The sequence below is a fragment of the Oryzias latipes genome, chromosome 15, assembly GCF_053564925.1.
Source record: "Oryzias latipes strain Hd-rR chromosome 15, Olatipes_Hd-rR_3.1".
Classification (NCBI taxonomy): domain Eukaryota; kingdom Metazoa; phylum Chordata; class Actinopteri; order Beloniformes; family Adrianichthyidae; genus Oryzias; species Oryzias latipes.
Genome location: NC_136251.1, coordinates 31,550,481 through 31,578,357, shown reverse-complemented (window position 1 = coordinate 31,578,357; position 27,877 = coordinate 31,550,481). Strand labels below are relative to the sequence as shown.

Sequence of the window (27,877 nt, the reverse complement as noted above, 5' to 3'; positions counted from 1 at the left end):
GCTTTCCTTTTCCTGCATTCGTCAGGATATACATGAAGCATGATCCAGTAATTATTAAATAAATGTGATTTCCTAAGACAACAAATGCAAACCTTTATCTTCTTTTATTGATGGCTGACATGTTTTTATAAGAGACAAGGACATTTTAAGATCAGACTTTAGCTTATTTGCTGTTCAGTTTTATCTCATAGGAGCAGGTCATTAACACTGATCTGGCAGACTGGGTATGCGTATGATGCATTTGTAAATGTATATCACATGCACTGTGGTGCCTAACCTATAGAACCGTTTGGGGGATTGTGTCCTCACAGTGGAGACGTGCACATAGAAACATTATGTTAGATCTGCTGGTCCTTCTATGCTGTATTTTGTAGCCAGTATTTGACATCACTATAAGTAACAAAAATAATAATAATAATAATACAATAATAATACAATATATATATATATATATATATATATATATATATATATATATATATATATATATATATATATATATATATATATATATATATATATATATATATATATATATATATATATATATATATTTATATATATAATTTGAAGATAAATTGAAGGATTTAATAATTTGGTTTAAAACAATGACAAAAACAGTCGTCCTTTAGTTTAAATAAACTATTAGATTCTCAAAATCAGATTATAAATTAACTTTATAACCATAATTTTTGCTTTATAATTCTCAAGAAAAGCAACAAAAATGTATGTATCCTTATTATCAGCGTTGTTGCTGTTCTTGTCATTTGTTTTCTCAAATGTGGAACAAATGTTCGCTGGAATATGTTGCCACACGGCGCTTCATGGAGAAACACCGTTTGCTTCCTGGTAGTTTGACAACACAGGCGACGACCCAAAGCTAACTTCGTAATGCAGCGTTGATGAACGACTGTAAATGTGAAATCAATCGTCGTCATTTTCCAGAATGATTCCTTACACTGTAAACATTAAACTGGCGGCTCGGACTCTGACCGGAACTCTGAATTTACAGAATAAAAGCGCGGTGGATTGGTGAGTCCAGCACACACACACACACAGACAGAGACACACAGAGCTAGCATACTCGCACTTCTGCAACCCTTTGATTTAAACTTGACAGCCTCTCAGGTTTTATCCGTGTTTTTTAAAATGTGAGTTTCGTTTAGAGGTGTAGGGTCTAGTGGTTAACGGCTGCTGACACAGAGCTCTTGTGCAAGGCAGTGTCTCTCTGTCATGTGATGCTTGGCTCTGGGCCTCATTCATTCTCAGCATGAGCATCCTCAGTGTTATGCTAAAACTTCATTACATTGAATGAATGCAGTTTGGGAGCAGATGTTCTGATTCGTCAGTTTGATATGTTGTTTGGGGGAAAGAAATTTCTTTTTTTTAAATTGTTTTTAAGAACTATAGGCCACCTGCTGCTGTTTTTTTAAAGTTTGTTTTTCCTGATAAAACTGAAACCTGCTGTTGTTTCTGTCTGTTCTCACTTTGTGGCGTCTTCATTTTCTGCAAAAGTTGCTTTTATTTTACTGTCTTATAAACATTAAAACTTAATTTATGTCACAGTGGAAAATAGGATGAACGAAATGTGAAAGAGGTGAGTTTGATGGAGTTCAGATAAAATCTAACATTTTAATCACATATATTTTTAAATAATCATTTTAAGCCAATCAGCTTCACTTTTCTAGCTTTCCTTCTCAACAGTCCCTGCTTCATTTATGTCAGTCTTCATGTCATAACCTGGAGATCAGGATCAACACCTGGACTTTAGCTGTGGGAACCGGCATCCAAACGCCTTTCCTCCTCCTTACACCTAAGATGTGTTTTGGTTCCCACAAAAATGCCATTGAAATACATTTTAGTGAGCATTTTTCTGAGGGTTTTGACAATGAGTATGAATGATTTTTCATGCAGTATGAAAAGTCATCTTTGTCTTCAGATCTTTATTTCCTTCTCTTACGCTCTTCTTATAGTGATTTTCTGTTTTTGGGAACTACACTTCTTCTATTTGTACTTGAATTATATTATACATTTAAGTCTGAATGTCTCCACATTGATCAAAGTAGGGCTGCTCGGTGAGGACAACTCACAATATGCGATATTAGTGATCAATATTCTGATGGCGATATAAGTTGTGATAAATAAACAAATAGCAAAACAACCAAAAACATCATTTCTATTTCACTGCAACAGTTTAATTTAAATAAGAGTCAACATAAGTTATACTCCAAATGACCCTTGTCTATATAGAAGGTGAACATCCAACAGAAAAGGGCTCCTCCATACGATTGGTCAACAGCATGAAGGCGTCCATCTGATTGGTCAAATACATAATTGTATTTATTTGATTGGATAAATACTTTAAGGTGCCAAAAGAATGCTTTAGCGCATTTGAGGTGACCATTTATTAGAATTATTCTTTAGGATATACGTAGAGCACAGCTTGACATCACCATTATTGTGCAGGTCTAGATCAAAGTATATAATGAAAACTGAAAATGGTCAAATCTGTTTTGTCCCTAGTAAAGTTTTTTTTCTCCAATCCACTTCCTTTACATCAGCTTTAAATGAATATCATACAGATCATTGCATATTAATCATAACACAGGTGTTAAGGGTTTAAAATTTCTCTGACAATGTTCCAGTTTGTGTTGTTTTTTCTGTCACTGGCCTGCAAAGCCCACCTGACCAGGTGAAGTTGCTCAGGTTTCAATATTTCCTCTGAGCACGTTTAACCCCTTCATGCCGCTAACACCAGCGCAGCATTGAATGCAGCACTTCAGCACCTCCTCGAAGAATATTTGTTTTAAATTCGGGGATGATGGGGTTAAATCCACATCCGCATGGTGGTCTGTGAAGGATTATTCTACAAGGAAAATGACTGTAAATCTTTTGCTTAATACCAGTTCAGCGTTTGCTCTTAAAAAAGACCTCATGGGGGCGGGGGCTCACGTCTAATTTATTTCCTAATAAAACTGTAAAAACTTAAAATAGCTCAGCTTCAAAGTGAGTTTTTCAGAATATTCTGTGCTTGTATAAAAGCTGCATTCAGATGCGTATTCTCCGTGTTTTTCTCTTCTCCACCCTTTTGTCCTGTAGGGGTTGGCAGGGCCTGATAGCTCAGGGATGTCACTCCAGCATCCTCATCATCGATCCCAAAACAGCTCAGACCATCCAGGTGCTGGAGAGACACAAGGCCAATGTGGTTAAGGTGAGTTCCAGGGTAAACTCACCTTTTCTAGCAGTTTTTTTCTTCAGAGCAAAGACCATCTAGATCTGTGTTTTTCAACCTTTTTTGAGCCACGGCACACTTTAAACTTGACAAAATCCGGCGGCACATCAGCATCCAAAAAAACAAAAACAAAGCAGAAACTCATAGTCTGTATTGATCTATAGCTCCTCAATGATCTCACATGCATTTTTGTGATAATTGTGGCAGAAAAAGCTGGAAGCTGCAGCTGTTTTTTCTAAAAGATGAAATAAAAGTTAAGATAAAAGATTTAAAAACTTTTATGATTTGTGTCCGTTGTGGTTTCAAGACGTTTAAGTAAGACTCATTGTGCGCTGAGACGCTGTCACTTTAACCCAATGCATCAGGGGAGATGTAGTGTTGCACTAAACGCAGACAAACTCGCGTCTCTGAGCGTCATTGTTTTGTTCACTTTGTCCACGGTCTGATACTGGATCCCGGTATTAGATCAGTTAATGAGGGTAATTTCCCATGGTACACCTGACCATTTCCCACGGTACACCTGACCATCTCCCAAGGCACACCTGACCATTTCCCACGGTACACCTGACCATCTCCCAAGGCACACCTGACCATTTCCCACGGTACACCTGACCATCTCCCACGGCACACCTGACCATTTCCCACGGTACACCTGACCATCTCCCACGGCACACCTGACCATTTCCCACGGTACACCTGACCATCTCCCACGGCACACCTGACCATTTCCCACGGTACACCTGACTATTTCCCAAGGCACACCTGACCATCTCCCACGGCACACCTGACCATTTCCCACGGCACACCTGACCATTTCCCACGGCACACCTGACCATCTCCCACGGCACACCTGACCATTTCCCACGGCACACCTGACCATTTCCCACGGCACACCTGACCATCTCCCACGGCACACCTGACCATCTCCCACGGCACACCTGACCATCTCCCACGGCACACCTGACCATCTCCCACGGCACACCTGACCATTTCCCACGGCACACCTGACCATTTCCCACGGCACACCTGACCATCTCCCACGGCACACCTGACCATTTCCCACGGCACACCTGACCATTTCCCACGGCACACCTGACCATTTCCCACGGCACACCTGACCATTTCCCACGGCACACCTGACCATTTCCCACGGCACACCTGACCATTTCCCACGGCACACCTGACCATTTCCCACGGCACACCTGACCATCTCCCACTGCACACCTGACCATTTCCCACGGCACACCTGACCATTTCCCACGGCACACCTGACCATCTCCCACGGCACACCTGACCATCTCCCACGGCACACCTGACCATTTCCCACGGCACACCTGACCATTTCCCACGGCACACCTGACCATCTGGTTGAAAAACACTGATCTAGAGAATAATTGATTTACTGTCTTGACAGAAACTGTGCACTGAATTGAGAAATGTTTCTCAGAAATCAACGTTTTCCAGAAAACATTGAACATTTACCTTCAAAATGGATGAAATGTATTTACTTCAGAATAATGACTACTTTAAGTCCGTCCATGAAAAACACAAGTGAGACGTGTTCCTGATCAGGAGAAAAGACTGAAGGATGAATGAAGGATGAGCAGAGAACATCTGAGCAGAAGTTTGAGTTTCTGCTCTTTACAGTCACTTATATATTTCCCTTTTAAAACTGTGATTTTGTCATTTAGATTTCCGGATTTCTCTTTGCTAGTTCTGCCCTAATATTCAACCTTAACAGCACCAAATCCTTCTCCTTAAGTATTAACGGCCATATTGAGCTCCTCTGTGGGAAGCAGAGCGAGTGATGAAGTGTGCTGCTAAATCATTCCTCTATTTATTATCCTGATGGAGAATCTCAGTGTGTGTTTGTGCTGAAAAATGGCTTTAATATGAGGAAAAATATGTTTCTGTGTAAATCGGAAACTGTGCTTCATATGAAAGCGGCAGCAAATTCCATCCTGACATGAAAAAGCTTTCAGAAATAAAATAAAACATCAGCAAAGCAGAACAAACATGTTCAGATGCAGTAAATTCAACTCAGTTATTTGTATTGCCTAAAATCACAACAGTCGTGTCAATGGGCTTCGTATTTACAATTACATTTCTTTATTTCTTTACTTAGCCCCAATGAGTTACTTTTTTTTATTTTAGGGAAATATGTCTACAGTCTTTCCTTAAAGACTTTCTGATTATTTTATTTTGGCAAAAGCCCATTTTAAATATTTGGATGAGTCTTGAAGAAACACAGTCTGTGTTTTCTTTCCGGTAGGTGAAGTGGTCCAGGGAGAACTACTACCACAACCAGAGCTCGCCATACTGTCTGCGGCTGGCGTCCGGAGATGCGTCGGGGAAGATCATCGTGTGGGATGTTGTCAGCGGCACCGCCCACTGCGAGATCCAGGAGCACTCCAAACCCATCCAGGGTAGGAATCCTGCAGGAATGTCTGGATGGTTTCTGAATGTGCTGTCACCTTCAGCCTCTGCCTTCCCTCCATCATCTGCCAGACTTGGACTGGTTGTGGAATCAGGATGCGTCTCGTGACCTCCTGCTGGCCGTCCATCCTCCCAACTACATCGTTCTGTGGAACGGGGATACAGGCACCAAACTCTGGAAGAAGAGCTACGCAGAGAACATCCTCTCCTTCTCCTTTGACCCCTTTGATCCATCCCATATGGCCCGTAAGTCACAGCAGAAAGGTTCACACCATGGAGATCCGATTTCCTTTGCCCACATTCACAGTTTTTGATTCATTCATGGAGAGTTTCAAAACCTTCTTGAGAATTACTTAGAAACGTTTTCAAAGCGTTCCCTGAGGTGTTTTAATTATGATGATGCAGTTTTTAGTCGTTTTCTAGGACCTAGGTTCTGTCTGAATCCCGCTCTAACCCCTAACTGCTAAAAAACTAGATAGTGCAGAGACGCCACGCTCACAATAAACGTTGAGGGTTTATTAAAAAATACTTTTTTTTTTGGCTAAAATTGTTTCGATGCAATGCATTTTGGTTATATTAACCGATCTAGTGAGCATCGATGCACACTGGTTTTTCACAGAGAATTCTGGGTAATTTCTGGGACACTGGATTTGGGAATTGTAGATTCAGACAGAACTAGAAAATGGTGAAGAGTAGGGAAGGAATTCGGACACAACGCTAGTTTCTGCATAGAGCAGAAGGCTTGTGGCCCCGCCCAGCGTATTTTCTACATCACAAATAAGATAACAGTATTTCTTAGTCTGTTCTGATTCACCACAATTTGAATAAAGAAATACTCAGAAATGCAGTTTTGAGCTTAATTTTCTTCACATTTGTTCATCTTCAGAAACAGGAACAGGTTAAAAACACAGTTTTTATCAGAGTGAGACGTCAAATCTCAGCTTGTTTTGAGTCTAGATGAATGAAAAATCTTTTTAAAACTAAATTATTTGGGAATTCTTTTTATCAACAAGATCAAGATGAAAGACAGAAAAAGCAGGAAACCATCTGATGGTATTGCATCTCAGAATCTGCAGCTAAGCCACAAAGAAGTCTCTGGTTAAAGTCTTGACGTGGCGAGTCCAGATGAGCCCCCGGGTGGTTCTGAAAGTGGCTGCGCTCTGTTCAAGCTGGATGTGTTTGAGCAGAAAACTGTGCCAAATGTGTGCAATTCTTCCCAGAAGACCTGAGCCGTCCAGTGTTGGCGAAGGCTCTGAATTACAACCTTCATGTTATATTTCACTGCTTTATGAAAAGGAATTGATGAAATGGTCTGTTTTATTGGCAGTTTCTACCGTCTTTTTGTTGATGGGAATCTTCTTTTTACTGATAATTTGCTTTTAAAACTCAGATAAAGGTGAAACCTTTAAAAGGTCCTTGAAATTCCCCTTTTACAGAAGCAAAAATCTGTTAACTTTTATTTCAGGGATCTAAAGTGAAGCTCTTTGTGTTGACAGCTTTAACTCTCAGGAGCAAACGTCATCTGTTGAGGTGTTTGTGTGTTTTCATCCTCTGGTCTTTTATTCTGAAAGTACCACCATGTTTGCATTGGAGGGGGAGAAAATCTAAATCCTGCAGGATAGTTTTGAATTTGATCTTTTGTCTTCACTTTGTAGAATTTTCTAAAATAGATTTAAATATAAATAAATATATTATTTCAGAATGTTTTTGAATCTTTTTTTTTGTTTAAATGATCTTTGTGGACTTAAAGACTGTTATTCAGTGCATAAGTGCATGCTATAAACACGACTTTTAAATGTCCCTATAAGACATAAATGTGGCCTTTGAAGTGTTTAGCATGTGCTCTTTTCATGTGTGCATATATTAACGGGAGGTTTTTTTCTCATCAGTGCTGACCAGTGAAGGAATAGTCTTTATCACAGACTTTACTCCCTCCAAACCGCCGGGCAGTGGCGGCAAAAAGGTCTACATTGCCAGCCCACATGCAAGCCCCGCCCACACTAAACCTCCACCTGCTGCCGCTCCGGCTCCTACCGGTGCAAAGAAGGCTCTAAACAAAGTCAAAGTGCTGATTACCAATGAGAAACCAACGTAAGTGAAGCGTCTCTTCAGAAACAGGAAATGAGGCGTTTGTGGTCGTTTTATCAACTCGGGGTAAACCTTCACTCATTAGGTTTCTAAACGTCTTAAGTGTTTGATAAATATTCGCTCTGAGTTTGTTAGAAGCAGGTCTATTGATCAAACGACTGTTTAAATCGGGTTTGAGCTTTTAGATGCATATCCTAAATCCCATTAACCATTGTTTGTATATATATATATGTATATAATTTATTTTATTTTTTTTGTTTATTTACAAAAAAACAAAAACATCTGCTTTATTTTTATTTTTAAATGTTGGGACTTTCCTCCACAGTTTTGTCTTCTCTCCTGTCCTAAGTCCTCAAACCTCCCTCATGTCCAATCTTTGCCTTCATTCCTGAAGTGCAGGACAGACGTCACACACAGTATTATGGGATGTCAGACTAACAGAAAACGTCTTAAATCAGAAAAGCTGATAAGAAGTGTGAGGCTTTCCCTGAACTCTAATGTTCCTGCCAATGCAGTCGACCTGTTCTCTCTGCTCGCGCTAGCAGAAGTTAAAAACATGACGTGTTCCTTTTTCTGTCTGCATACATTTTACAGCTCAGATATTATTAGAAGTGTTTGTCAAACTGTGAACTGGAAGCCAAATGTGAGTCCCGGCCCAGCAGAAATAACAGACGGAGCCATGAAACAGGCTGTCACAGGTCTGGAAAACGAGCAGAGGAAGGTTGACACAAACAGAGACGCCGCCCACATTAAACGTCAGGAAGGGCTGATGCACAGAGGCTTTATGGAAGACGTGACCAGAGGATGGGGAGCAGATGCTGCTGAAAACGCTTCAACTGTGGAAAATCCCAGTGGTTGATGCAGGAAAACCAGAACTGGAGGGTTTGTTCCCTCCGGCTGTAGATGGAGATGTTAGAAATGATCACTGCACCAGAGCAGCAGGGAGCTCTCTCTGTTCACACCTCCTCTTAGAAGTAGATGATGTTCATCTGGAACGTGCTGATTTCCTGATTCCTCTGACAGCTCCGAAGTGTGACGTGGCGCTCAACCAAAACGCCAGCTTCCTCAGCAGTAATGAGGGCGGAACGCAGCTTCACGCGAGGGAACGTCAAACGTTCGGTCTGGCATGAAACTGAGTCTTCAAACAGAACTTCTTAACTTTGTTGAGTTTTCTACATGGAGCTGCTTTGAAACAGAGAGATGGATATAAATTGTTGAAGGTATTAATTTAGAAACGTCTTTTGAGGAGCTGACAGCTTTGCACCTCAGCAGCCTGTCAAGCAGCTTTATTTATAGCTGCGACGGTGTCTCTGCTTATCTACTCCACCTGATCTAACACCAGATCTATTCATCCTGTCTGCCTTTGGTCTTTTAATCTGTGTTTCTTGTCCCTCGTCTGTCTGTCTCATTGACACTCCGTGGCGCCATTTTTTCCCCATTCGAGTCTTTTTGGAGGTTTTCTAGCTCGACTGTGTGGATGAGGGGAACAAATTCATCCGTTTGTTTGCCCTGCATCCTTCTCAGCTGATCTTCAAACGCAGTGTGATGTCACGAACACGCGTCCGTCCTGAATGTCCGTGCAAGTCTCATCATACGCGCTCCCGCGTGATCAACCAAAGCTTCCACTGCCAGTAATAACATCTATTGATTTCATCAGAGGAAAAGAAAAGCTAAACTGATTTACTCAGGCGGTTCAAACAACTCTGCTCGCTTTACACACTTTTGGTAACCATGGCAACAGTGTATTTTGTGCTGCTTATGCTGCGATTGCACTGGGATCTCACCTTTCTTTACAAATGTCTTTTTTTTCTACATACCTGGATGTTTCAGATGCTTAAGTTGTGACATATTCTGATCTCTTTTTTTTTTTTGCTCTCTGTGTTTTTCTGCTTTGTTTCCATCTTAAGTCTGTATTTACATCACGAATGACTGAAGTATTATTGATCTGTCCTCTTGTCTACCTTCCCTTCTTTCTCGTCATAATCATAAAAAATGAGGCTGCTGCTCGTCTTATGGCCTCGTCCTCTTTAGAGATTTTTCACAATTAGATCTTTTTTTGAAGCTTTGTTGTCATTATGCCGACGTCAGACCTGCCTTGGATAATACTGGGTTCCATTCATTTTAAATTCACATGAAAGAAGTTGGAAGGCAGACAGAGCTTCCAAAACAGCATTAAAGGGCAGTTTGTCCTTCAGCTGCTGCCTAATTCTTTTGCCTTTAATCATCAAACGGTTTTGCTTGGCGTGTTGCCTCATTGGGATGTTTTATGTAGGGGTTAATGCTGATAATCCACACTTCCAGGGCCATTAACCCGCTTATACCGTGGTCACTTACAAAAGAAATAATTATTCAACCAGTTTTTAGTCCTTTCTACTTGTTTTTTTCCGGTTTGGATCACTTTTTTCACACAAAGCGGACTATTTGTTAGGTGGAGCGGACCTTGAGTGCAACGGCAAAGGAAAGCGATATCTATGCTGATGATCACCATGTATTGAATTAAGCATCAGTTCAGAGAGGAAGTTCACCTCCAGATGATGAACATAAAGTTTGTTTGGAAGAAGCCAGAGCAGTGATACAGAACATTGATGCTGTTTGACCGGATCACTTTTTAATGCACACCCAGCAGCCAATCAGAATCGAGTATTCACCCGGACCATGGTATAAACACGAATAACAGCAACGCAGAGGTGAACATGTTAAATGGGTTTCTGGTGGCTTTAAACTTGATTTTTTATGAGTAAAAGTTTCATTTTTCATTTTGACACTTGCTGCACATTCTGTGGATGAAGAAGATGAGCTTCTTAAACCTTAACCCGGTGGCTTTTTTCTCACTTTAGAGCCGCGTTTATTTGTCTAATCCAGTAAATGGGGGCGTTTTTCATTTCATTTGTCCCCTCCTGTCTGCTGCAGAGCCGAGGCGGTGACACTAAACGACTGCCTGCAGCTGTCCTACCTTCCATCCAAGAGGAACCACATGCTGCTGCTTTATCCCAGAGAGATTTTAATCCTGGACCTGGAGCTCAGCCAGACGGTGGGCGTGGTGGCCATAGAGCGCTCGGGGGTGCCCTTCATCCAGGTGAGGACGGTCAAAACTTGAGGTTTACAGACCCCACTCCAATGATGAGGTTTGTTTTTACGTGTTTTTGTAGCATTTTTGTGATGATGGAGGACATTCATGAAGAACATTCATATGAAAAATACATTTCTGAGTATTTTCTAAAGTCATTATTTTGAGCAGATGAAAACATTGGTTTGTTCACCTTTATCCATTCAGGGTTTGCACATCATCTGATCTTCACTGGTGGTTTTGGGCAGAGATTTTTTACGCCAGATAGCCTTCCTGACACAACCCTGTGTTTTATCCAGGCTGGGGACCGGCACAGGGAGACCCAGACTTGGGCCCTGCGGCCGCATAGTTATGCAGTAGCGTGAAGGGCCTTTCCCAAGGACCCACACTGGATGAAGCTCATCGGGCCCGTCTGGAATGTGAGCCATCCAGCTGCTAAGAAACAAATTGGTGTTTGAAAAAGCTTGTAGCAGTGACGTAGGTGGTCCGCTTGGCAGGCTGCAAACTCGCTGCTCTGCTCCATTCTGATCATCCACCTGCAGACAAGTAGATCCACGAGCGTCTTTGTTTTCCTGGTCTGAGCTGGAATCTGGACGGCTCAATTATTGCTGTCATTTAGTTGCACCTCTAATGTTAGGCTTGGGGGTGTGGGGGGCTGTAAGCTAGTGGGACAGATTGTGAACAGAAAGCTCCCTGCAACGCGAGGGGAAGTCGCACTCACAACTAAGAGGTGAACTTCTGATAAACTCCTGCCGCTCTGCAGAAACTATGTCCTGGAAAACGACACGTTTTTGGATTTTGGCAAAAAGCTTTTCTAATCATAATCAAAAGATCACTGGGAAGGATTTGAAAATAGATCAGAAAATGATCAGAGTGGGTCTTTTTTTCTGGTGTGGAAAGAAAAAACCCTCTTTTACAGTTCAAGTTCATGTAATGTCACATTGTTTCTTGGTCTAGTTGAGATAAATAACGGTGCGGCTGCTCTTTCCTACACCTTTCTTTTTTTGCTGAATGAAGCTGTAACACAGTTTCTACTTTTATTGAATCATTAGTTGAGCTTTACAAAAATGTGTCTCCTTTATTGATTTTTTTTCTATAAGCCAATCCTGCCTGCCTTAAATGATTAAGTTCAAAATTTGTCTTCCTGATTGCTCTCACCCCATAACGGCCGTGTAGAAAAAGACGTCGTTCTGAAGTCCTTCTCCAGCCGGGCATCTGCTTCGGCCGTTTAGCCTCAGTCAGCAACACATTTGTTCTGCGGGTGTTGCACCCCCATCCCACTAAGTTTGGCCTTCTAATTGGAAGTTGATGAATGCTGTGGAGGTTCAAATCCAGGATTTGTCTCAGCTACAGAGACCAAAGTGGGACTGGAAGCTTCATTTTGCTTTGTCCCTGTGTGGTCTCTTTATACTCTGCCTGTAACAATGAAGGAGCAGCAGTTCTTTGTCCCAATGTGGTGCATATTTATTCACGGATAGCAATAATGTGCCTTTTAAAAAGCTGTTTTAGTGTTCCGTGCCTGGTTGAGCTTCAACGGATCGACATCTCATTTCTGCAGTCTCTGCGGTTTCTCCCAGGAAACATTTCCTGTTTTTACAGCACAGAAGTGGAGGATGAACCTCCGCAGTCAAAGGATGTTTGGTGAAGTGACCCAGAGCTGCAGCTGAGGCGCATAACTCAACGGCTCGGGTTCTGTCCAGACGACACCTCCCTTCTCTAAGCATTATGAAGTGCTTGTCACGCAGCCAATTTGCATGACTGATGATGCTACTCAGCCAAAGTGCATGGTGGAGTGGCGAAGCTTCTCCAAATAACAAAATACAGTCTCCAGTTTTGGCCAGTTATAGAAACGGCTGTTTGTGTTGATTACAGTGGTGGACAAAATTGTTGGTACCCCTCAGTTAAAGAAGGAAAGTCCACAATGCTGAAATGACATGAAACGTTCAAAAGTAATAAATTAAAAAAAAATTGAAAATTAAATAATTAAAATCAGCCATTACTTTTGAATTGTTGATTAACAGAATTATTTAAAAAGACAAACTAATGAAATAGGGCTGGACTAAAATGATGGTACCTCCATAAAACTGAGAACTAATTGTCCAGGGGGTCATGATGAACTCAGGTATGTCCTTTGATTGACATCACAGCTGTTTTCAAACCCAGAATCAGTCAGTCTGACTATTTAAAGGGAGACAAATAGTCACGTTGCTGTTTGGTGAAAAGGTGTGAACCATGAACATGGACAACAGAAAGCCAAGGAGAGAATTGTCCCAGGACATTAGAAACACAATTATAGACAAACATGGTAAAGGTAAAGGCTATAAAACCATCTCTAAGCAGCTTGAAGTTCCTGTGACCACAGTGGCACATATTATTCAGAAGTTTAAGACCCACAGGACAGTAGCTAACCTCCCTGGACGATGGAAGAGGAACATTGATGACAAATTGAGGAGACGGATAGTGGAACTGTATCCAAAGAGCCCAGAACAACCTCCAAAGACATTAAAGGTGAATTCCTAGATCAAGGTACATCAGTGTCAGATCACACCATTCATGGTTGTTTGAGCCAGAGTGGACTTCATGGGAGACGACCAAGGAGGACACCACTGTTGAAAAATCATAAAAAAGCCAGACTGGAATTTGAAAACATGCATTCTGGGAAAATGTCCTTTGGACAGATGAGACCAAACTGGAGCTTTTTGGTAAGAAACATCAGCTCTATGTTGGTAGACTCAGAAATGAAGCATCCAACCAAAAGAACACTGTCCCTACTGTGAAACATGGAGGAGGCTCAGTTCTGTTTTGAGGCTGCTTTGCTGCATCTGGCACAGGGTGTCTGGAAGTTGTGAAGGTAACATGAAATCTCCAGATGATCAAGGCATTCTGGGTAGAAATGTGCTGTCTAGTGTCAGAAAGCTTGGTCTCAGTCTCAGGTCATGGGTCTTCCAACAGGACAACGATCCAAAACACACAGCCAAAAACCCCCAAGAACGGCTCAGAGAAAAGCCTTGGACTATTCTGAAGTGGATTCTATGAGCCCAGATCTGAATCCCATTGAACATCAGTGGAAGGAGCTGAAACATGCCATTTGGAGAAGACACCTGTCAAACCTGAGACAACTGGAGCAGTTTGCTCATGAGGAGGGGGCCAAAATACCTGTGGACAGGTGCAGAAGGCTCATTGACAAATACAGAAACCGTTTCATTGCAGTGATTGCCTCAAAAGGTTGAGCAACAAAATGTTAAGTTATGGGTACCATCTTTTATGTCCAGCCGTATTTCATTAGTCAGTTTTAATAAAAATAATTCTGTTAATCAACAACTCAAATGTAATGGGTGATTTTGATTATTTAATTTTCAATAAATTTTAATTTACTGTTACTTTTGAACGTTTCAAGTCATTTCAGCATTGTGGACTTTCTTTCTTTAACTGAGGGCTACCAACTATTTTGTCCACCACTGTATGAACAGGCAGGATTTCTAAATAGAAACTGTACCGTCTGCTGAAGAAAAGCAGGTTTAGAGGAGCGGATGATGACAGCATGACCTCATTTGAACTCTTTCCATCCTTGTAGAGGAGGGTTTGGGTTGTAAAAGGATACCAAAAGCCTGACTCCCAACTGTACATACGGGGCAACAAATGCTCAAACCCGTAAGGGGGTGACCCGCGCTGAACCCGTAGAGAGAAAGGTCGTCGTGAGCACGTATACAACTACAACATCTAAGGGTTAGGTGGGTGAGACGCGGGCGTGTCGTATGGACTTTTCATTTTTTCATCCCCCCCAAATCCTGCGGCCTGCACAAGAATACCGTTAGTGTTGTTCGTGTGATTCGTGCGCGCTCTTTGTGACTGCTAGAAATGAGGAAATTAGACCGAGTGCAGACTTACGTGCACGCCCTGTGTGTCTGCAGTCATGCTCTCAGTAAGGAACAAGTACTAACATCTTACTAATGACTAGAGTGTGGCGGAAGGAACTTCGTGGAACTTCCATTATCCTTACAAATACTTCCCAGACACTTCCCATGCAGCCGCTCCTCTCCACGGACAACCCAAAAACCTGCAGCCCCTGTACAGGTCAACCCCCCCTTATGTGTGCATGTGACTGAGGTTGAGCGTTTGGTGTGAAATTCAGCATCATATTGGACGGAAAAGCCAAGCAGAGGCTGAATATTTGGGGTGGGGCTGATGCTGCTTGTTGATTAAACTTCTTCACTGTTTACTGTGAGAGGCTGCACGCCTTCTAGGAAACCGGAGGTAAAATTAACTGCAAATTGATTAAAATAAAAATACTTACCACAAATGGCACTTTAGACGACATTGGCTGTTGCCCAAAAGATGACTCATTTATTGGGACACTATGATTATTGGCAGGCACTCAAAACCAACGGTAGGAAGTGGTGAGGGAAGCTAGATGTGCGTTGAATATGGATGTGGAGCCTTCAGCTGAATGTAAAAAAACAAAAAAAAAGGTGTCTTTGTCATCATCATAGATGCTGCTGTTCATCATTTCTGCAGTTCTGTGTCTTTAAAGGTCCCAAAATTTACACCAGAAATGCCTCAACTTGACCTATTCCTGATTGAACTGAAGAATTCCTCTCAAGCTTCTTCAGTGAAACGAGAAAAAGAAAATCGGTTATCCTAAAGGGATACTTATGAACGTTTGATAAGTGAAATTAAACGTGTGAAGCTTTTGAAAACCGTCATTATTGACAGAGAGACTAATGGGCTTTTATTTTGAAGTTGACACAGTGGTTGGTGTTTGTAGGTGATGCTGTGATCATGGTGGCATCTTTAACTTGTTCTTCCCTCAAATGCTGCTCAGGTGACCCCCTGCGCTCAGCGGGACGCCCTGTACTGCCTCCATGAGAACGGCTGCATCACACTCCGAGTGTGTCGCTCCACAGCGGCTGCGGAGGAAGCCACAGGTCAGGAGGATTTCCCTTTCTGGAAACATCTGCTGTCACAAAGCGCCCACTACATGGGAGAACTGGACTGAGTCGGGGTGACATCACCCAGTGAAAACCGATTCATTCCAGCTGAAACCCAATCAGGTCAATTCAGTCGCCATTTTATGGTCGCTACCTTGTTGGAGCCAGACGTCACCCGTAGGCGGTGATTGGTCGGAGTCGGTCTGAGTCAACGTTTGTGTGGCAACCACTCTCCAATCAGGAGAGATCTTGTTGAAAGGCCACACCCCCTACCACTTGAAAGCAGGCTATGCGAAATCAAACGTTTCAATCAAACGTGTTGGACGTGGCTGCCAGCAGGCTCCACCCACTTTTATTGAGGCATCTGATTGGTCATTTTATAACTTGAATAACAGAAACAATGCATAAAAAATATTTAAAAATCAGAATGGTTCTTCTAAGAGAATGACTGAGTAAAAGCTGTTTATTTCTCTATAGAAGTGTGTGGGATTTAGGCTTCTGGGAGCCAGCAGGTACTTCCTGTTTGGAACGCCAGAGGGAGGAGCCACCCAGCCTAGTTCTGATATACAAACAATGAGATAAATGAACATTTAACCTTTTTACTCTGATTTCTCAGACTTTTGGCTCAAGGCCAGTAAATACACTTGAATTCTTTTCTTTGGATTATTCCGTTTTTTTCTTAGTTTTTTGTGTCTGCCCATTTGTTTTCTCATTTCTTTACCTTTGTGTTCTTTCAGATCCGGAACAGAGCGTCCAGGAGCTCGTCTACGATCTGCGCTCTCAGTGCGACGCCATTCGAGTGACCAAGACGGTGCGGCCGTATCGGATGGTCATCTGCCCCGTAAACGAGAACAAAGCTGCTCTGATGGTCAGCGATGGCAGAGTCATGCTTTGGGAGCTCAAAGCTCACACTGGCAGGACGTCTGCCAATCCAAGGTACAATAGTGTCAGAGTCATTTTATGATTTTTAAATCTGTGAAGGTTATTTGATGCTCAAACCCTACAAAGTTTTCCTAAACCGGGTCTTGTTGAGGACGGAGGAAAGTTTAGAAGATTACTTCAAATTAAAAAACTTCTTTTTTGTTCTTCAGTCAATTCTTTGTTTAGTATTTAAGGTAAAATGATGTACTTAGTGAAGACTAAACACAGCTTTTTAGAAAAATACACATTATTGTTCATAAAAATGATGGCTCTGTCAGAACATTGGGTTCTAAAAATCCCAATTTTAATTTGAACATCAACTGATTCCACACATGATGTCATTCCTCTTTTTGTTCTTATCAAAAGCTACAACTGTAAAAGAAGGTTATTTTTAAAAACAAAGTGTGTTTGGTTTTTCTCATTCATGTGATTTTCAGACACTTTGATGCAGATTTTCTGAGTTAAAAATAAGTTTTAAACTGACAGATCAGTGGATTTAAAGGCTGCTGCACTTTTGTTGTTTGGACAATATTCATATTGGGTTCAACTTGATATTATTTTAATCATAATTATAAAGTGCATTCATTGTAGGTGTCATACTTTCATGGTTTGGTGTTTACAATAAGCTGAATGTGACGTGGCTTTATACCAATAACCATTTTTGTGTATTTGATGCATTTTAGCAGAAAATATAAGTTTTCTCCTTTTTCTTTTTATGATTTTATTTTTTTACAAATTTCAAATACTTTTAGATCAAACTTCATCTTAAAAAAATCAATTTTTTCATGCTTTAAGCAGCTCAAAGGTCATTTAAACTTCTCGATGAATCCATACTTCCATGAAAACGGCGTGAAGCTGCTCCTGAAAACATGAAAACCGTCACCTTTGAACACCTGATCAGTTTGTCATTGATCGTTTCTGAAAAGAATAATTGTCCGATTTGGAAGCAGCTTTAAGGCCGGCAGGTTAAGAAAGACGACAGGTGAAGGAGAAGACATTGATCTGTGATGTGTCCTGTGTGTCAGCTCGTGTCTGTCGCCTCTCTATTCCCCCGTGGCGTTCTGTGGAGCTCCTCTGGGTCCCAGCCAGAAGAGGATCCAGGACCTTTCTCTGAACAGCATGATCGGTAAGACACACTCACACATTCATGGCACACATCACACTGTGTGACACAATACTGCGTTCACTTTCTGCTTTCACACCTACAAATACGCTGCGCTGTAATTAAACAGGAAAGACACAAAATACAAAGATTTAAAAATGATTAAAATCTTTAAAGTTATACATCTAAAGTCCATTATCATAGACATATCTGTTTTATTTTTACATCTCATGATGGTTGGTGAGGTGTGGGCAGTTTCAATGACTCATAAATTACTGACACTTTTTCCTGTTGGACTCCTCATCATTTCGGCCAATCAGAAGAAGGCCAATGCAGCTGTTTGTCTCCGCCCCCTTTTGTCAAAAGGCCTTTCCCACTTGCATGGTGGAAAATCAGCTCAGTAAGAGAAGCCAGAGCCCCTGAGAGCGCACATGACAAAGATTCTGCTAGCGTGCGCCAGGGCTGGGAATCACTGGGTACCTCACCATCACGTTGCTCACGATAACGATACCATCACGATATGGCGATAGTGTGAGAATCGATATTTATCGTATCTAACAACTCACGAAATATCAAACTTTAAGAAAGAAGAACTTGAAAAACTGTTTTTTGGAAAATATTTCCCCATTATTTTTTTAGTTTTTAAACACAATGATAATAGCTCTCGCTATTCTCCTTGTTTTTCCCATCTGCCATTTTGTTTGACTGTATATTCTTCTTCGTCCGCCCGCGGTAGGCAATCTCGCAACGAGCGCCCCCTATCTACCCTCCGGAGAATCGTCTTACCAAAGGAGGATTAATAGAACGTTTTACAGGGTCTCCAAACGTAAATAAAAGGTCAATGCTTGATGATGACGCATTGAGAATCTATCACGGGACTAAATATCGCGATATATCACCATATCGATATTTTGGCACACCTCTAGCGTGCGCACGCATCAGTCGTGGCCGAGGATCCGGTCATGCACCCGGAAGCAGACCAGCTTTTCACGCTTGCGGGAGGATGAAACGCGAGCGGGAGGAATGTTTCATGTGTGGAGTTCAGAATAATAAATACCACTATAGAGGTAGAGCGGTTGTGACTCAGTAAGAGGTGTTGCTTTTTCTGTCTCCCATCACACACAGATAGATTTTACCTAAAGGAGAAGTTGTGCCTGACAGCTGCTGACTGAAGGTCTTAACCGTTTATCATCAGCAAAGCTTAGTCTCCTTTCTGCCTGCTTTTTATTTTCTTGATGTAGTCTCCTTTATTCTCTTTGGTTTGTGTTTCCTATTTTCCTTTTTTTTTTAAAGTGCACTCAGTCTACTATTATATACTCACTGGAAACATGACCTTCAGTTTATCATTATTTTAATTTGAATATCAACTTTTCTGTCTTTATTTCTTCCACAACTATAAAAAAAACAAGAGGGAAACAAAAAATTCTGTGCTGCAAAACATACTTCTTCCAGCACATTAATCCTGACGTTCCCCGCTGACACAACAGAAACTCTTGTTTGCCTCTTAGGTCAGACTCTGATCGGCGGTGAAGTTCCTCCTCCGTCATCCAACCAGCAGGAGGTGCAGCTGAAGTTCCTGCTCAGCGGCCTCCTGTCCGGCCTGCCGCTGCCGCCCTTTGCCATCCGCATGTGTCCGCCTCTTACCACCAAGAACATCAACCACTACCAGCCCCTTCTGGCTGCAGGTAAAGCACCTCTGACAGAGAGCACAGGAAGCAGCACAGCTCCACAAGAAGTCCTCAAGCATGAATGGCATTGAGGATGCTCAAGCAGATCATTTTGGTTTGTGAAATTAGAACATTGATAGTAAATTGACTCTAAAATGAGGGGATAAAACAACTTTATTCATGTTTGGATGTATATTTTGATCTCTAAAAGGTCATTCCTCCACTATTGTGGCGGACAGACTTCTGACTGAAAGCCTTCTTGGTTTTGTCCCCAGTGGGGCGGAGCTCACGCCTCTGTGAAGCTCTGACCACTTTCAATTATTTCATCAAAGACTTCAAAAGAAACTCCTTTGACGGAGAGTTAAAACAGAAGAACTGAGCTTTTTAGAAGGTATTTCAAGATAACAGAGTCTCTCCATGGGAATGAATGACATTCAGCAGCCTGTCAATCACACGCTTTCCATTCTGCCACAGGCCTTTCCCTGTTCAAGTAGATTCTAGTGGTCAAATGCTGCAGCTGGTTTTAAATTATATACCTGAGCTGGAGACAGGTATTGAAGTATCTGACACATCTGCCTCTTGTTTAGATACATTTTTCTCGTACATCTTAGAAAATGTGTCGTGAGTTTCTATCACACGTCTAGCAAAGGTTGGTAAAAGTCGCTTCTGCTTTAGGTCCTCGTGTTCCTGTAAGTTCATTAAAAACATGTCAGTACTTTTAGAGGATGTCTGGATTTTCAGCTTCAATGAATTAACCTGTTTTCCTTTAGAAATAAATTGCACTTCACTAAAACTAAGAGAGATCATTAAAAAACATCATTGAATCAGTTTTATTTCCCTTTTTAAAGTGAAGTGTTCTTCCAACAGAACTCTCCTTACCACATCCACCTGTTAAATGTGGGCTTCTTTACTTCTCAGTTTATTGTTGTAAAGGATTTTAACACCATTGTTATTTCATTGATGTATATTCATACCATCATTTGTTCTCTTTTAATGCGTTTTCTTATAACCGGCACCTTTTAAATCAGAAACACGTTTTTAAGAAAAAGTTAAGACTTTTTTGTGGTTTTATCTTTAGTTTTATCTTCAGCATTTTACATGTCTTTAGTAGCACATTTTACAGATTCTGTACAGTAAGAGGAAAACAAGCCCTTAAACTTAATTAAAAATAAAACCTTTGGGCTAAAAATCCATAAATAGGCTGATTTGGATGTAATTGAACAGGAAGAGGAGGATAAAAGAATCAGCACAATGTTTAGTTCACACAAGTTGTAAGTTGTCTGCAGAAAGAAATGTTTGCAGGCTTTTCTCCTAAATGTTTAGACTTTTTGGTGCATTAAGTAGTGTTATAGTTTGTAATGTGTTCCTTTTAGAGCAGAAAAAGTCTTCAGAAGCGCCTCAGGACCTGGATTAGTGTTCATGTCTTCATGAAACTGGTTGATTACTCAGCTGGATTGACTGGACTGAATGTTTAATGAACCCTTCAGCATCTTGATTCCACTGTGCTTCTGAAGTGCATCAGTAGTTTTTACAAGACACTTCTGCACATTGCAGCATATTTTGTGCTGCTTAAATTTCCCACATATTTAAACGTTGTTTATCTCACAGTTTTGCTTGTTTTTGAGGCAAAATGATCTCCAAACGACATTCTGCGTTTGTCTGGACGTCTCAGAGCAGCGAAAATATATTCATGACTTGATAACAGTTCAGTTGTGACGAGCTTCTTTTTAAATGTTTGCCATATTTGCCATTGACTGTAGTGTTGAACTGCTGTGACTTTTCCTTCAGCAAATACGTTGAGAGGCCTGCTGGTGGGGTTAAGGATGATTTATCTGACGGTCAGCAGGTTCAGCCTCTCATACTGTGGAGTAAACACCGCTGTGATGAGTGGGCGAGACAAATATCATCATGTCCGCACTGAAAAAAAAAACACACCTGTGACCTACACTAACAGAATTTCAAGAGCATGGTGGGAGTTTGAAATGTCAGCATACTCTCACTAAATAAGCTGTGCAGCCCTGCAAACAGAGATCAGCTGGTAAGACTCACTTAAAGGAAACTGCATCTGTTTTCTTCCATTTCATGTTTTATTATTGAGGGAAGTTATTCAGTCATTGCCTGTTTTGAAGCAAAGCAACAAGTGATGATATACAACAGCTGCAGATTTGTGCTATTCAAACCAGAAATGTTCAGTTTTGAACAATATGTGAACATTTCAAGCACAATTAAAGCCCTGAGTGACATTGAATGGCCTGCAGGCAAAGACGTTGAGATATTTCTATATTACCAAAAGTATCGGCTCACCTGCCTTGACTCACATATGAACTGAAGTGCTGTCCCATTCACATACAGTTCAATATGATGATGTCCACCTTTTGCAGCTATTGCAGCTTCAACCCTTGTGGGAAGGCTGTCCACCAGGTTGAGGAGTGTTTCTAGAAGTTTCTGACCGTTCTTCCAGAAGGTCATTGGTGAGGTCACACACTGATGCTGGTGGAGAAGGCCTGGCTCTCAGTCATATATCTGATCAGAGGTCGATCGCCCTGCCACTGTCAGCATGCCTGAGGGTTTGATTTGATACACCTGTGCTGTGATAAGGATACCTGATTCTGATCATTAGGATGGGGGAGCCAATACTTCTGGTAATAGTGTGTGTGTCTATACTTTTTCTATATCTAATTCCTCCAGGTTAGTCGTGAAGTTGAAAAATGAAAAAAGAAAAACAAAGACTCTGACATTGCTCACATACAGACGTCACACCTCCAAAGACATCCAGACAAGCAAATGAAAGACTTATTTAACCAACACATCTCCATTCTTCCCTACAAGGTCTCTGCTTCTCATTCACATTCATCTTTTAATGCCATTGAACAGTTCGGTTTAAAAGATGCAAACACCTTAAAACGTCTTTAATAAAACCCAAAAATGTTCAAGTCTTTAAATCTCCCCAGTTTGTATATAACAGTAGGTGTAAATACAAAACTACCCCAATCCAGAAATGCGTTTTAGGGACTTTAGCTCCTCATTACTCACCATGCAGCAAGGACATCAGGGGTTCATCACGCTGCAGATGGTGTGGGAGTGACTGGGCACAGCTGGTTCCCAGTGGCGTCCTGAATCCCTAACTAGAACGAGATGATTGAGCTTTCTGTGCACATCGTTTGCAAAATCCTTAAAGTCATCATGCCGAGTCAAGGAGTTAAACAGTCTCCTGCTGCTTTTTGTTCAACTTCCTGTCAAATGCCTTGTGAATCGTAGGTTTGAAAGTTTTATTGTTACACTAGAGTTCAGGGTGTGTGACACCATCAATGCTGAAAGGTGATGGACAACATCCAGGTAGGAATACAAAAGAGTATTTTATTAGAGGAGCAACCTTAGCAGATTTCTATACTTCACCGCTTACTGGTAACCTTACATATGTTGGACTTTGTTATGTTACGGAACTTTAAATTAACACGATAAACAAAGAGGACATTTTCCTCATCTTCCAAATTCTGATCAGTTGTTGGAGGCCTTCTGTCATCCTCTGGTCCCTTACTTTCATCTTCTGTTGCTAGGCAACAGAAGTTACAAACCTGAAGCAGATGTTCCTTAACTGTTGCTAGATAACTCTCAGACTGTGCGTGTGTTGTAAAGTCTGACAGAGAAAGGTTTTTTAAGATGTACACCGTTTTTTCAGTTACCTTAAACAGTTCCCGCCATGGTCGCACTAAAAAACGTGATGAACTGTTTTCATTAGGCAGTTTAGCTATAAGCTGCTTCATAGTTTTCTATAGCATTAAAAACTGAGTGTTCTGGGTTAGTGTGTGACTTCTGTTATTGGTTGTTCTGTAAGTCGTTTTTCTTCTTTTCCTCGTGTTTTAATATTACTAACAGCGCTGTTTTCAGCCCCTGCTGTCAGCTATGCCTTCATATTCTCCAGTGACGGTCTTCGTGTTGCTAAAGACGACGTTAAAGGAGAGTTTCAGCTTTTTATATCGTACTAAGACTCTCTGTCTGCATGTCTGCCTGTCCTAACCACCAGGATCTTTTCAGTATTTGATACTTTTACAACATCTATAAATGTTTTCATCACAGCTGAGCAACAGATTCATCCTGGGAAACAGAATGACAACATTCATTAATGCTGATGTATTCAGTGCTTCACTTCTTTTGACCTTTTTGCAAGCATTTATAACCCCTATTGGAAATGACGGCAAAATGTTGGCAGTTTCTAGTAAACAAATCAAACAGGAACAGTTTAATGATGTTGAAGGCGCTGAACTAAATTCACTTCCCTTTAAATATTTCGCTTTAGGAAATCAGCCATCAGTCAGAGCAGGAGGGCTTCAGTGGTTAGAAAAAGACTGATCTCTCCTTCTGAAAGACGTAAGAACCAACTCAGCAGGATCGATAAGCTCATCATGTAATACCAGCAGAAAACCAGGTCGTTAGAAAATGATGGCAGACATATTCAACTGTTGTGGCAGGACAGAAACCAAAGCTCATGCAACTGCAACAGAAGAAATCTGCCCAGGTCTTCATCCTTCTGTCACTGCTTAGGCATCAGGCGTCTGCATCCATCGGGGTTTGAACCAGCCCACAGATGGCCCGGATCGTTGGGTTGGAGTGAGCTGCTCCACCTTTGTGTTGTTTTAGCTGTACAGCTTTGCCACAATCACACAAAGGCAAACGCACAACTGCAAACCCCACAAACACAGCATTTTCATACCCGGATCCATTAACTTACCAATACGGTTCCAGTCCATGATGTGACTTTTTAGCAATCGTCTTCCTGATGTCTCCATGTTTCTGCTCATGGACATTCTGCTCTTGTTCTGCGTTGTCCTTTGGAGAGACGGGAACGTCTCTGAGCTTTTCTTGTGAAGTTTGTCTGTGTGTTTAGGTTTCTCTTTGTGGCAGTTTTCATTGGTTCTATTTTTCCCTAGATGTATGGAATGGTAATAGGTTCAGAATTACAGATAAGTTAGGGCTTAAAGTTATCTGTCTGTGTTGTGCACAGAAAAAACATTGACATCTTGATACCTCCCTGTAATTAGCCAGATGACAGCTTTTCATCAGTCTGTAAAGTAGACTCTTTAAAAGGCAGACTTTTTATAGAACCAATTGCAAAATAAAAAAATTGCAATGAAATCGCCTGAAAATAATCATATAATTACAACTTTATAAGGCTGAGCAAACAGATGAAAGCTTTAAAATATTTAAGGCGTCTGGCTGTGTTCACTTTGCCTGGTTAATCTAAGAAAGATATAAAATAAACTCGTGTATTTAGAGATGATGATGTGTCGGAGAGGAAAATTCAAAATTCTGTCACATTCTGACTACATCCGAATGAACAATCCCAGAAAGAGGAGACGAATCCTGACGACTTCTGCTCATATTTTCCTGCTTTGAAATTGAGGAGCAAAGATGAGGCAATACGGCTTTTATCAATGTCAGCCTTTTTCTGTCCCTCCTTCAGGGAGCAGACGCCACCTTCTGTCTGCCAGCCATGAAGGGTTTGATGTAAAGAGACTGTATGGAGGGAGTGTATAGGAATCAGAATCTTTATTCTCATTCTACATGGGGATACAATGGAATTGCAGCAGTCTTGAAGTGATGAAGTTAAGTAAAATAAAATAGAATAGAAATACTGTATTTACATCTCTAACACAAAATGAACAATATGTACAGAAACTGTTAAATATTAAATATATATGGATAAAGTAGAATGGAATGAGTTGAGTTGCTGTGAGCGCAGCATAATGACCCGGTTATTGCACTGAAGTCAAGATATTGCACACGTGCAGTGGTCAGTGATTTAGTATTTGTAAAAAGTCAGAGTGAGCTGTAGTTGGTGGAGGTATGTGTATTCCGTATGGTAATTGCCTGTGGAAAAAAGCTGTTCCTTAGTCTGTTTGTCCTGGTTCTGATGGACCTGTACCTCCTTCCAGAGGGCAGCAGGTTGAATAGAGGGAAAGCAGGATAATGATGCTAGCATAGGACTAGCACTAGTATAGGAGGTTGGGTTCCACACTGAAATACCAAAATAAACGTTGAAATAAAACCCCAACATTAGTTAGTACAGATGTTAAGAACCACAGATCACCAAAGGGCTCCACAATACTCCACTTATTCCTCTGACAAAATCCCAATCATATTTGATCAAATACTGTTTTATACTTTTATGAAGTATTTATTCATGTTTTCTTTTGTTTAATGATTAGAGCAGCATCATCAGTGTATATTTGCTCTTAGTGAGCTAAGAAACAGATTTTAAAACACCTCGTTTCTCCTTCTTCTACTGAGGGACAAAAATGGAAATCGTTCTCCTTTTAACGTTTCTGAATTGATGAAGCTCCTGATCTCCAGCTACCCTAATGACTCTCCCTGACAGTGTTCCCCTACTCCGCACTGAGAACCATTCAGTTCCTTAAAAACAAAACCTTCAGTGAGGTGCAACACAAGAAGTGTCATTAAGAGAAGAAATGGATTTCTCCTCTCTACTTCGGTGGTCTGCTGAAGGAAACGGTTGGATCTGCATTCTGTTCAGCAATCTATTCAAACCCTCCAGATTGTTCGGAGCTTTGTGTTCTGCACTGAAAATGGTACAGAAGGTTTACTTTTGTTTGAGTTGGCATCAGAGTTTATTCTAAATCTCCACATGATGCAGCAGGAAAAACAGAAATAAACTTGCAAATAATATTTGGATAATTGAACATCTTCTTATCATTTTTTTATTGACTTTCACACATTTATCTCATTATAAAATACTTTTGTAAAGCCAGTTTGTAATGATTGCCACTACAAATCAGTTTCTGACCATGAATTGAAACTTGAAAACTTGTGTGTTTATTTAACAGGTTTCATTTTAATGAGTTTTTCTTGTTAACATCAGAGGGCAGATTGGCTTGATATTTAATGCCCCAGCCGTAGAACAACAACAACAACGTTGTGACGTTTCTCTCACAAATTAACACTTAGACTATATGCGGTTTTGATCATTAGACAATAATTCATGCAGAATTCAACTTGTAGACTTGATAAACATTCTTCTTTTATTGCTTTTTTTTCCATATCTGGTCAAATGGTGTAATGATGTTCAACTCTGAGCTCAGCATCTCAGGCTTTGATTTGCTGCTTTACTGTCTGTGGAGACGGGCAGCCCACCGGGGGGGGGGGGGGGCGGGGGGGGGCGCACTGTGTCCCTCTGATCACTGCTGCTGCTCTGATGACTACATGTCTGACTCTCCTCCTTCTTTCTTCTTCTCTCAGGCACCAGCAATGGGTCCATACTGGTCTACAACCTGACCAGTGGTCTTCTGCACAAAGAACTCAGCGTTCACTCGTGTGAAGTCAGGTAGGCCTTCTTTGTGAGGGGGTGTGTGTGGGTTTGTGTGTGCATTGTGTTTTTAGCCTCATTAGAGGTGGTGCAATCTCTCAACACTCTCATGGTATGTATTCAAAAGAGAAAAAAAAAACATTTCAAGGGTCAGTTATTTCTGAGCTTTTGTCGCTGAGCATTAATGTTCAGCTCTGAAGTCAATAAATAGCTGAAATAATCACAACCAACAGTATTAAACCAGAGGCCAAAAGGTTAAATGTCTAATTTTGTTTCATACTAGATTTGATTTCTGATTTAAACCTTTTTTTTCTTCCATTCCTCCTTTAACAGAAGTGACAGATGACAGAATAACAAAAACGATTCCATTGGTTGGCCTGAACGCAACTAAACACAAGCTGTGAAAATGTTTGTAGAACAATGTTTTCTGAGCTGCTGGAGCATCTCGTAAAGAAAAAGATTTGTCTGTTTCACCTGATTTGACGTCCTCCCACTTTTGGTCTGATATCTGAAGACACAAAACCAAACCAGTTCCAGAAAACTGAAGAAAATGTTCCTGTTGCCATTTTAACGTCTACGTATAACCAGAAACGGGCGGCTTGACCCTACTCCAACCCCAAAATAAAAGAAGTAAAATGTCAAATATTTGATATAAAGGAGAGAGAACAGAGTCAATGGAAACTGTGCTCTGGAATTTTGTTAATCCACATGGATTTTGACAGCTTTACATATAAAGAAAGACACTATTGTGACCAGGAGATGAGATTTTAAAGGATTATTTTTATTTTTACTCGATAAGTAGACTTTTATCAGATTAAAAAGCTGCTAAAGTCAAAACACTTGAAAATTAAAAAAAAAGATTCTGAAGGAAATGTTGAAGTGAGAATTGGAATTCAGCCTTAGAGACTTTTGAAAAAACGCGTGTAATTCGTCTGAAGCTGAATTATTACTTAATTATAAGTTTAGGCATCCTGTTCAAAAGGCAAACTTTGTGAGATGGAGCCTTCTTGAAGCATCAAATGGCTAATCTTTAATCTTAAACTTTAAAAACTCAGATCAGCTGGTTCTGGAGAAGAAAAGGGTTAAATGATGAATGAAAGAAGGACTTCTCTGGA

General features: G+C 41.0%; 1 protein-coding gene across 1 annotated transcript in view; it reads left to right on the top strand.

Moving 5' to 3' along the window:
• The first annotated feature begins 815 nt into the window (after positions 1–815).
• wdr11 (WD repeat domain 11) overlaps positions 816–27,877 on the top strand; it is a 53,794-nt gene continuing 26,732 nt past the window's right edge. The window contains exons 1-11 of the mRNA XM_078932484.1: positions 816–1,032; positions 3,100–3,211; positions 5,505–5,658; positions 5,741–5,914; positions 7,558–7,759; positions 10,667–10,832; positions 15,646–15,748; positions 16,489–16,687; positions 17,698–17,798; positions 19,283–19,459; positions 26,696–26,780. Coding sequence (XP_078788610.1) covers positions 947–1,032; positions 3,100–3,211; positions 5,505–5,658; positions 5,741–5,914; positions 7,558–7,759; positions 10,667–10,832; positions 15,646–15,748; positions 16,489–16,687; positions 17,698–17,798; positions 19,283–19,459; positions 26,696–26,780 — 1,559 coding nt within the window. The 5' untranslated portion in view covers positions 816–946. The remainder of the gene's footprint in view (positions 1,033–3,099; positions 3,212–5,504; positions 5,659–5,740; positions 5,915–7,557; positions 7,760–10,666; positions 10,833–15,645; positions 15,749–16,488; positions 16,688–17,697; positions 17,799–19,282; positions 19,460–26,695; positions 26,781–27,877) is intronic.